The sequence below is a fragment of the Rhinopithecus bieti genome, unplaced genomic scaffold (genome assembly GCF_001698545.2).
Source record: "Rhinopithecus bieti isolate Rb0 unplaced genomic scaffold, ASM169854v2 scaffold_15834, whole genome shotgun sequence".
In the NCBI taxonomy this organism is placed as follows: domain Eukaryota; kingdom Metazoa; phylum Chordata; class Mammalia; order Primates; family Cercopithecidae; genus Rhinopithecus; species Rhinopithecus bieti.
In genome coordinates, this window is record NW_016808980.1 from 2463050 (window position 1) to 2474792 (window position 11743).

Genomic DNA, 11743 nt, shown 5'->3' on the forward strand with positions numbered 1-11743 from the left:
AAAAAAAAAAAAAAAAAAAAGGCAGGCAGATCCATCCACTCTAGGCCCGCATTCCCGTATGGACCAATCAGTTGGAGGTGAGTGGAGGCTGTTCCCTGGGGACTCCCCAGCCCTCCTGCACCCCCCGCCCAGTTCACCCCAGCCCCCACCTGGCTGCCTCATTCATCTGTGCCACCTGCCGGGAGCCTGTGAGCTTGATCGCCTGGGCTGCAGGTTCTTGATTCCTTCCATCCTGTACAACTGTACAACTGGTCCCTGTACAACTACTTTGCCCTGGTTTTGTTTCTCCTCTTTGTTCCTTGCTTTCTAGTACATTCCCCTCTGTCTTGGGTAACAATGTTTAGAAGGAGGGTAGGCTCAGTAAACCTACCTTCCCTTAAGTGATGGTCCTTGCTCTTAACTGAACAGGAGATTTCACCCTCCCTCTGCTAGGGAGGCTCCATCTTCTACTAAAGCAGAGCCTCAAGGGGCAGGATGGGTAGGGCTGGTTATAACGTTAGGGGATAGAGTGTTGGTTAATATCTGCCCATCCCCACAATCATTTCTCACTCAATGTACCTGTCACCCTTGGCCCACTCTCCCCTCCTCAGTCACCCAGGCTGTCTTCCCCTGTATGCCTCAAGATCGTTTCTCTCTCCATTCTCTTTCCTGCCATATTCTTTGCAGACTCAAACATCTGTGCCGATTTCCTAATCTTTGAAGTCAGGGAGTGATGAGGACAAGCTGGCTGACTCAGAGGTACCCATCATCAGCTCCCATCCGCACAACCAAACCCTGGAGCACAACCCCCACTGCCTCCAAAAAAGCACAGGACATCAGCTGCTGTCTCCCTCTTTCTCTTCTCCATCAACACAATCACTAGACCTCACCTAAGCTCACAGTCACTTAGCTTGTAAATGACTTCCCATGAGTATGTCTCCCCAACATCACAAAACATCTCTTTCAAATGCAAATGAGCATGTCTCATAGATGTTGGATTTTTCTCCCCACCACCTCGCCAGGCGCTCTGCCTCTGTTAGACTCTCTACAAACACCTCTGGGCTCAGTGGCTCAGTGATTGAAGTGGGTCACCAGGACCCTACAGAAAAGACCCCAGAGGCTTGGTGGAAAGTGGATTTGTCCCCGTCAGGAACTCTTGAAAGTTATTGAGCTGGAGGAAAGTAATAAATTGAATTTAAAACAATAAAATAATAGTAAAAATGGAAGCTAACAGGAACTGACCACTTTGTCTTTGCTGAAAGTTTCACAGACATGATTTCCTTTCAACCTTAAAACACCTCCATGTGTAAAAATTACTAAGAGCCCACTTTTCAGTTAAGGAAACAAAGGCACACAGCAGGTTGTGATGTGACTTGTGAAGTCACACGTGCACCATGGAAATGGTTTTTTCTTACATGAGTCTGATATTCATTACTGAGTCATGCTATTCCTGGGTGATTAGCTAAGGGTAGATTTGCTGAGGGACATTTTTGGATCAAGATGAAACCCTGAAAAGTCTCATGACTGCCAATGATAGCGGAGGGTGGAGGAGGAGCTGATGAGGGGAATCCAGGACGGGCCATCAAGAAAGCACATCTGAAGTGGTCTGAATATTCACAGGATTGATGGCATCTACCTCTAGATACCAAAGCCAGGGACCATCCCCATGGAACCCTGGGGCTCGAGGAAACACAGTTTGAGAACCCTAAAGGAGAAAACTCTATGGACTGGAAGGCACTGCTTCTGAGCACCTCTTCTGCCCCACACTGGCCCCAGCCATCTCCTTCCTGGGCCACTGCAGCAGCCTCCTGTCTGCCCACCTAGCATTTACTCTGACCTGGCTAGAGGCTGGTCTCCCCTTAATGGGCCGTACGACCATTTGAAAAGGTTCATTAGACCACACATCGCTGTTGCTGAACATTCCCCCAGGGGCTCCTGATTACCCCAAGAATGAACTTCAGACTCCTTACAAGCTCCTACGTGGGCCGAGCGCAGTGGCTCATGCCTGTAATCCCAGCACTTTGGGAGGCCAAGGCGGGCGAATCACGAGGCCAGGAGATCGAGACCATCCTGGCTAACACAGCGAAGCCCCGTCTCTACTAAAAATACAAAAAATTAGTTGGGCATGGTGGTGGGCACCTGTAGTCCCAGCTACTCGGGAGGCTGAGGCAGGAGAATGGCGTGAACCCAGGAGGTGGAGCTTGCAGTGAGCTGAGATGGCACCACTGCACTCCAGCCTGGGGACAGAGCGAGACTCCGTCTCAAAAAAAAAAAAAGAGAAAAAAGATCCTACATGATCCCGTCCCACAATCTTGTCTCCATCACGCTCCCCCTGCCCTTTCGGGTCCAGCCCCACTGGGCTCCATGCTGTTCACTGAGCGTCCCAAGCACATGCCTCTCCTCAGGGTCTTTGCGCTTATCGCTTATTCTGCCTGGAATGCTCTTCTTCCAGACATCTTACAGGCGGATTCCTCACCACTCAGGGGTCAACCAAAAAAAGATATCGCCTTGGAGAGGAAGGGCCATCCAGCCTGAATGAGGAATCCTACTCCTGTGGATTGAAGCATCCCTCTCCACCCTACCAAAAAAATATATTCAAGTCCTAACTCTAGATCCTGTGAATGGGACCTTATTTGGAAATAGTGTCTTTGCAGATGTAATCAAGTTGAGATGCGGTCATACTAGACCTAAAGGGGTCCAGGCCAATGACAGCTGCCCCGGTGAGAAGAGGAATCAATGCACATGCACTCCGGAAGAAGGTCACATGAAGACAGAGGCAGAGATGCGAGTGACACAGCCACAGGCCACAGAGGGCCCAGGGTCTCCAGGAGCCACTGGAAGCTAGGAGAGACAAGGAAGGGTTTCCTCCTAGAGCCTTCAGAGAAAGCATGGCTCTGACACCTTGATTCAAACTTCTAGCCTCTAGAACTATGAGAGAATAAATGTGTATTGTTTAAAGCCATTCAATTTGTGGTAATTTGTTACAGCAGCCACTGGAAACTAATACACACCCACCCACCACACACACACACACACCCCAAGTCATTCGCAACTCCATTATCCTTTTAACAATGACAGTGGCCTTTTGACTTCCTTTGGTCCCTGGTCGTTAATGGCCTCTGAAGTCATCCTGGCTATTTCCTGGCAAGCCTCATGAGGGTATGCTCTGTATCTGCCTCGTTCACCGCTGAATCCCCAGCATCTTGGAAAGTACCCGGCACATGGTAGATCCCTAAAAATATTGATGAAGATACATTAAATGATCGAGGGGGCATCTAAGAGGAGATGGAAATTGGGCTGGGCTTTCAAGAAAGATGTGAAGGAAAGGAGAGAAACCCAGAGAGGAAGCCTCACTCGAGCACAGGCAAAGAGAAGGACCAAGAGTGCCTGTGAGGAGGAGTGATAGCACAGGCAAAGACTGGCATGGAAAGCAGCAATTTTACTGGAGGTCGGAGCCCTGGAGTGTCAGGGGAAAGAAACACCCAGCTGGGCTTCAGCCACCCAGAGAAGCTCTGAGAAAAGGAGCCCTGGATAGATCCATTGTGACAGAGAGCCACAGGGAGGGGATGGGGGCTGCTAGGAGTCATTGCATGGTGCAGAAAGTCAAGCAGGAAGGGAAGAGACTCCCGTGACTCCAGACTTTGTGGTGGGCTGGCTCCTTTAGGGGGCTGGGGCCTTCCTCTCCAGCTCATCTTGGCTGAATAGTCCTGCTGCAAGAAGCAGTAAGGACTGAACCTATGGAGCCCTTAAAAGTCAAGCTTTTGGCATCAGCCGGGCCTAGGGCTGCCCCACAAAATGCCTTGACCACTCCCCATGTTCTCTAAAAGGAGGCTCCTATTCTATACCAACCTCTCAGGGTTTTTTGGACGTGTGTGAAAAGCCAACGAGATAATATCTGTAAAGTGGCTGGCCTTAGGGTACATGTCCAATAGGGAAAAGATGACCACCCTATTGTTATTATTATTCAGCATTACAGTCAGGGAGCAACAGGGGTGTGGGGTTGAATCCAAGCTCCACCACTCGCTAGGGCTGTGACCCTGGTGAGTGACTCTATCTCCCTGTGCAAAATGGGGAGAACTGGAGAGAGGATGCTTGAGGTGGCACATGAAAGCCCTTGGCATGGTGCCTAACACACGGTTGACACTCAGTGAGTGGTGGCTGCTGTCATTGTCATTGTCGTTTGTGGCTTGTTGCTGTTATTGGGGGCTTATTTATTCCAGACAAGAGGAATGTGAATACCTGTTGGATGGCCCAGGAGAAATCCTACTGAGGTCACCAGCTCCAGCTGGGAAAATGTGGCAGTCAAAAGGTCACTATCATTGTTTTTTTTTTTTTTTTTTTTTTGAGATGGGAGTCTCGCTCTGGGTCCCCCAGCTTGGAGTGGCACTGGCCAGAATCTTCAGGTCCCACTGGCAGCTCGCCTCCCAGGTTCACGCCATTCCTTCCTGCCTCCAGCCTTCCCAACTGGGCTGGATACAGCGCCGCCCCTCGGCCCGCTAAGTTTTTGTATTTTAGTAGGCGACGGCGGTTTCAACCGTGTTAGCACAGGATGGGTTCCGATCTCCTGGACCTTTGTGTCCACCGCCCTCGGCCTCCCAAAGTGCTGGGATTACAGGCTTGAGCCACCGCGCCCGGCTATCATTGTTAAAAGGAAGCAGAAGACAGTGAGACACAATGAGAGTGCGGGCCTTCAGCTTGTCCGAATGCTGTGGTCTTAACAAGCCACAGAACTTCTCCTGTGCTGCACTCCTTCATAACTTATTCATTCATCCATCCATTTAACCAAAAGAATTACTGAGCACCTACTAAGTGCCAGGCACTCTCCTAGCACTGAGGGTACAGTGGTGACCAAGGCAGGTGTGGTTTCTGGTTGCTGGAGTTCAAATCTGTTGGAGGACACGGACAGATACCATCAGTGTGATTAGTACCAGGATGCAGGCAGCACAGGACAGAGGCCAGCAGAGCCCAGAGGAGGCCTCCCATCCAGGCTGGGCAGTCAGAGATTCTCAAATTCCTGTTTTAGCAAAGGAACAAAAACAGGAACCTGGCTGGCCACGGTGGCTCATGCCTGTAAACTCAGCACTTTGGGAGGCCGAGGTGGGAGTATTACTTGAGCCCAAAAATTCAAGACCAGCCTGGGAATCATAGCAAGATCCCATCTCTACAAACAATTTAAAAAGTCAGCCAAGTATGGTGGGGCCCACCTCCAGTCCCAGCTACCCAGTAGGCTGAGGTGGGAAGATTGCTTGAGCCTGGGAGGTCAAGGATACAGTGAGCTGTGATCACACCACTGCACTCCATCCTGGGCAACAGAGTGAGACCCTGTCTCAAAAATAAAAAAATAGAAACTTGACTGGCTTCTTCCAGTCTGGAAGTCTAAATAGTCAGTCATTTACATATTAAGTGTGAGCTATCCAATGAAAAAACTGTGAGAAAGTATTTAGCAATTGGATTTAAACATTGGGTTTTTTTTGGGGGGGGGGGCGAGGTAAATGTTGAAATAATAAATTACACAATAGTAATGACAGCAATTATTTTTTGAATGGATACCTTAGGATTATATTGTTTATTAAAGGACTGAGAACTTCCATAGATTATTTGCTGTTTGCCCTGCTTCCTAACACCCTCCAAAGACTTCTACTGCCTGGGACTCTCCCCAAAATTCAGCAAATAAATAGTTAAAACCTGGCCCAGCAGAGAAGTGTCTAGGGACCCTGCTCCTATGGTTCTGATTGGTTTATACCCAGTTATTACATTTATTAAATATTATTCTGGGTAATATTAATATCACTCATAACATGGGGAAACTGAGGCACAAGTGAAGTAACACACACAAGAGGCCAAGATTTAAACCTCTGCTTCAGACCTCAAGCTGTTAACCTCTTGGATAGCAGCAATGTTACCTGGGTCCCAGTGGAGACTCACAGAAATAGGGGACCCGATCCCTGTCCTCAGGGGGCTTGTAATCAAACCGAAGAAAGTTCTTAAGAAAGCTAGTCAGGGGAGTGTCTGGTGAACTTGCGATTCTCTCTGGAGTCTGAGAAGAGAGGCTTGCAAGCTGGGGGGGCTTCCTGGATGGAGGGCCACATGGGTAGCAAGGGAAAGACTAGCCAGGAGGAGGGGTGCCTGGGAGGGGCTCTCAGTACAGAAAGCCGCAGGGGCTTTGGAGCTGCCACACTGGCTGGCTGTGGACTTTCTTCTACTAAGAGTGGGAGTCTTGTGCTTTTACTTCCCTGAGGGAAATCAAAGCAAGGAGCCCTCACTAACGTACAAATCAGCGGCTGCCTCAGTTTCCCCATCTCTAACAATAAGACTTATACCCTCCACATCCCCCCATATGTCTCTTTCCCTTCCAGCATATGTCAGGGAACAACGTGGTATTGGGGAAAGATCCCAGAACCAGGATCTGGTCCCACTTCAGTCGCCTCATCTGTCAAATGGTATAAAATATTATGATGTTAGTGAGTTTCAGAGACAGCAGAGCAGGTCAAGAGCCTGGGTTCAAATTAGGGCCCTACCACTTTCTTCTTGGGTGACACTTGGCCCATTGCCACACATCTCTGTGCCCCACCCCTCCTCCAGGAAGGATACCATGATTGCAGTAGTTATCATCTACAGTGCTATAACAATTAAAAGGCTTAATGCTTGAAGAGCCCTTAGCCCCTTGTCCTACTCCAGTCAATGCTCAATTTATGTTTGCTGTCACCATCTAGGGCAGGAATTGAGCACTCACTGTGTGCCAGGCACTGTGCTCCTTATCTGCTATGTGACCTTGGGCAAAGCTGGGTCTCACTATCCTCAACTGTCAGATAACACCATTTGGTGTGTGTTTACTGCATGCTAAGCTGAGTGTTTTACATGCACCATTTCATACAATGCTCTCAACAATCCTATGAAGTTGATACTATCATTATTCCTATTTTGCAAATGAAAAAATTGAGGCTTCACAAGCCAAGATCTTAACCCTATCTCTGTCTTTGTAAAGTTCCAGTAAGTTTAAAAGTACTTTGGAAAGTAGAAAGTACTGCATCTCTTCAAAGAATGTTTACTGTCAAATCCAGTTTCTCCACAGCATCAGTTATTGTTTTGCATCTTTAATATAACAGGATTTGCAGCTAATGTTGATGGAGCATTGACTATGAGCAAGACACCATTTTCGGTGCCTTGTCTGTTTTACCTCATTGAGTCTCATAACAACCCTGGAAGAGAGGCGCAATTATTGGCTCTATTTTACAGATGAGAAAAGTGTGGCACAGAGAAGTTAAGTCACTTGCCCAAGATCACACAGTTGTGATGTGGCCAAGCAGAAATTCTAATGCAAGCAGAAGGCAGGGAGTCTGGGTTTGGGAGAGAACAAAGCTCACCCTGGGTGTGTTTATTCCTGAAATAGTTTTCATCATCTCACTTCAGATAAAACTGAGCACACCTCTTTCAAATCTTCAGTTTTTCGCAGGACCAATGCTGCTTTCTGTGCAGAAAGTTTGGAATTTTTTTAAATGCAAATACTTCTCTTCTCCAATTAATGACCCCACCCATCTGCATGCACGCTGTTGTCTGTGTCTGAGTCTAAGGGGGGATTGGGCTCTCCCTCAAGACCACTGTGCAGGGCATAGTGGGAGCATTTGGATCAGCTGTGTCAAGCCAACTGTCTCTGGTGCCTGGAATTGCATTCTATGTGCCCAGTTGCCTTGGCAGACCAAGTGTGGTTCGCCTGGAACAATCTGGTGCCCTTGTCTCCCACATGTACACATACACACACTGGCGTGCACACACCCACAATCCGTGCATGCATGAACATGGGCTGGGGAGGATAGCTATTGAACATGCACACACAAAATACACACACTTTGAAACCTTAGCAGAGCTAGTTCACACACCTGGGGCACAGAGTTAGCAGCCTCCATAAAATTCGAGGCTTGTGTTAGATCACACAGTAAAACAGAAGCCCAGTTTCTCATCCAAGTTCTTTCTCTCTCTCTCTCTCTCTCTCTCTCTTTCCAAATAGAGCTAAATTTGGCATTAGGCTGACCTCCACCCCCACCATCAGAACATCAAATGCCCGGTTTCAGTATTTATGACAGTAAAAACCCTTTCCCGCCCTTAATATCTGTGTCGTCTGTCTGAGAGCATTGCTTTTCAGATGATGCGATATCAGTAAAAAATTTTTTGCCATTATGTCATAGGCTTGACCACTAGCAGAGGACAGGATAAACCGGTACCCGTTCAAACGTTCAAAGTCCTGGCAGGGTCTTGCTTTCAAAAGCACAGCTCAGCTAAAAATATGTGTCATTGAGGTCTGTCGTGGCAAAGCACACCATTTACCTAACCCAAGGCATTTGGCTTCAATCTAGTTAAAAAAAAGAAAGAAAGGAAGAAAGAAAGAAAGAAAGGAAGGAAGGAAGGAAGGAAGGAAGGAAGGAAGGAAGGAAGGAAGGAAGGAAAGAAAGAAAGAAAAAGCCTCTCAGGTTTATTTACTGAAATTGTCATTTCTTCTCCCCCACCCCCCGAACTTTAATCAGCCACGCAAAGCACAAAACCTACATTCAACTCTGATTTTATGACACGAGGCTAACTCCTCCTCCGCGAATTTATTTCACTTAACTTTCAAAGCCCTTCCCACTTGGCAGCCAGGCCGCGCAGCCCCCAACGCAGTGCTCCCCTCTGAAAAACACAACGCTTTGCCCATTTCCACTTTTAAAGAACGATTCATTATTATGGAGCCAAAGTCCCTCCGCAATCCCGACCAGATGCGACATTTTCAGATCTTATGCTCCTTATAGTCAACCCCCTCCCATAAGATCCAAGTGGTGTGATACCAGGACTAAATCCAAGAGAAGGGGGAAAGAAGCAGAAACAGGGAAAGTACAGTGTAATCAGATCCCCAAACAAACTGATGGTACATTGCATTTTAAAGGAGTAGCTGGAGGACTCTATCCAGCAGGCACATCAAAAAAGGGGAAGAAAATGGTTTAAATGTCCCAGAGCATCAGCTGCTGCTGTAACTGTTAGAAAGCAAAGTCTTCCTTACTATACTTGCTGTATAGTAAAATGCCAAGCCTGTTCTCTTAAAAGAAAAAAAAAGTAATAATAATAATAATAACAATAATAATAATAATAATAATAATACTGCAGCGTTATGGCATTTGCTGTCAAAAGCCGAGTGCTGAAACGGTTAAACAGCCAGCGGTTAGTAGCGAGAATCCCTCCCGGTGTCCCGTGGAGGGGAAAATCCTCCCGACAGACTGGCCTAGGGAATCCCGGCCCGGGACACTTCCCTGCCCCCGCGCAAAGTTGTCCAAAGTCGCCTTCCCAAGCGTCCCTTCCCTGGCCGGGGCGCGGGCGCCCCTCCGCGGGCCACGCTACCTGTGCGCCCAGGGCGAGCGGGGTCCCCAGGCCTCCCGCGCCGACCTCTGCCCGGAGCTGAAAGTGCTGCCCGGGACGGGAGCAGCAGGAAAGGGCCGGGAGGAGCGAGCGGAAAAGACTGGAAGGGATCGAGAGTCAGTTACCTTGGTCCACAGACCCCATGATGCGGAGGGGATGGCAGTGCCCCAGTCTGAACGCAGCCTCTCTCTGCATCTGGAGGGGACGGGGACTTGGCGCGTGTTTGGAAAGGGGGGTCTGTTTGTATCGACCAGCAGCCGAGGGGGCGCCGTCTTCTCTACCGCTTGCCCGCGGGGCAGCCCTGGCCGAGGAGCCTCGGAGCGACCCGGGAGCTGCGCGCTTCCCGGCTCCCGGCTCGGCGGAGTCGGCGCAGCTCCGCGATCGGGCTTACTCCAGAGGCAACGCGACTTCCTTCCCCGCGCTCCGTGTTTATAGGCTTTCAATGCAGTAAAATAACGGGATTCCCTCACTGTTTCCTCCTGTTTATCCAGCGCCATGGAAACCACTGGATCCCGTCCATCTCCAAAACTAAGGGCTTTCCTGCAAACTTCACACTCAGGAATCCATGACGTCGCCTCCTCCGCGGCCAGCCAGCTCCGTGGCTCCTTCGGCCGCCAGCACAAGTCCCTGATTGTTCGGGAGAAAAGTCTAGGAGAGGGAGCGAAGCGGGCGACGGCGAGAAGAAGGGGGTGGGGGTGTGCGAGTGTCCAAGTCAGCCCTGCAGGAGCTCCAGGCGGCTGTTTGCAAGGAGTGCCCCAGCCACCGCCTTCCCTGGCCCGCGGCAGCTTTTCATAAATCAAGCCCGAGACTCGCAAGCCCCCCATTTGCCAAGAGGGCGCCTCTTGGAGAAAGCTGCCCAGGGTTCAAACCAACACCCCAGGTTGTCCAAGCTCCTGGACATTCGCCCAGGGGCCCTTCCCAGTCCCTCACGGCCTCTGGCTGCCCAGATTTTTGTGTGTTCAGGGATGGTGGGGAGGAGGAAGAGGAGAAGGAGGAGGAAGGAAAAGAAATAAATAACGGTGCCTCGTGTCAACTCTCCAACTTCGAGAATTTTTTTTTTCAAAGAGTTTATTTTTAGATTCATTTAGAAAATCCAAGGTTTCCAGTGATGCTCAGAGGCTCCAGAAATAATGAAATGGCCAAAGAGAAGCTGAAACCAAGCAACCCATGTGTTTACACATGCTCTGAATAAACAGGAAAATAAAGAGAAAGGATATCATGAACTTTGCACAGTGTCCAGAAGAAAGTCCATGCGATGCCTCGCATGGTTCACAGTAATAGGCCACGAGACCCCCAGAAGATCCATGGGGAGGGGGAGAGGGAGAGAGGCGCAGTGGTCAAGATGCCTTTTCTGGACTTGGACTAGGTCTGCGTCTTCACCTGCCTGCAGGGTGGGAAATTCTGAGCCCAAAGATAAAGCTGGCTTTGAAAATGGACTTCAGATACTGTTGTGAACTCTGATAAAATTGTGGATAGCAACCAAGGCTGGTGACTCATCACATACACACACCCCCCCTGCATGCTCTCACAGAGAGACTTGAACTTAAAGAGGCATTGAGAGGCAGCTGGCTCTATCCGTGGGACCACTCTGTTTTCCAGCACTGGCCCACAATAGCCTCACTGGGCAGCTCGCAGACATAACTACTCCTGCTGGAGACAGATGCTGGCCCATAGAGACCAGCTGGAACTGGGCCTGAGAAAGCCCCACCCCCAGCCCCGCCCAGGGGACTCTCTTCAAGCCTGCCTCAACCAGGGTGGCCTCCCGCAGGACAGTCTAAGTAATGCTGTTCCCCCAGAGAGCAGCCACTATCTGTCCACCTACTGTGTGCCAAAGGAATTCAAGGTAAGGAAGTCTCATTGACTCTCGAGTAACTCAAAAGTCGTGGCGCCACCAAATTTCTTGCAACCACCCTGCAAGGAGGGTATCCTCTCCCCCACTTTCCAAAAGGGAAACTGAGGCACATAGAAGGCAGGTGGCTTGCCTGTTGATTTACTTGGCAAATTCTGGGGTGCAGCCTTTAAGGGCGTAGAGAGGATTCTTTTCAATGGAGCCTACTGAGGAAGACTCATTCCCTGAGGCCTCTTTCTCCAACCATCTGAAGCAAGAACAGGGTGACCAACCGTCCTGGTTTGCCTGGGATTGAGGGTGCTCCTAGAATGTAAGACTTTCAGTTTTAAAGATGAGAAGGTTCCAAGCAACTTGGGACAGGTTGGTCATCCCAGGCATGAATGAAACTCAACTTCCTTTTGCCACTATCCAGACACCAAGGAAGCCTGCTACCCATTATCTTCTGCAGACAGTTACTACACTTGGTAACACTATGAACAGCAACCCCTCACTCAGTACCTACTAGATGCCGGGCCCTGAGCTAGAGTCATCTAT

The 11743-nt window shown here is 49.4% G+C and overlaps 1 protein-coding gene across 4 annotated transcripts in view; it reads right to left on the reverse strand.

Moving 5' to 3' along the window:
• The window catches only part of NFATC2 (nuclear factor of activated T cells 2), a 187283-nt gene extending 177516 nt beyond the window's left edge, over window positions 1-9767 (reverse strand). For all 4 annotated transcript variants that reach the window (XM_017888168.1, XM_017888170.1, XM_017888165.1 and 1 more), the window contains exon 1: window positions 9486-9767. Coding sequence is in view for 2 of the 4 variants with exons in the window: in XM_017888165.1 (XP_017743654.1) it covers window positions 9486-9555 (70 nt within the window). In the remaining 2 variants the exon portion in view is untranslated. The remainder of the gene's footprint in view (window positions 1-9485) is intronic.
• Between the last annotated feature and the right edge of the window lie 1976 nt (window positions 9768-11743).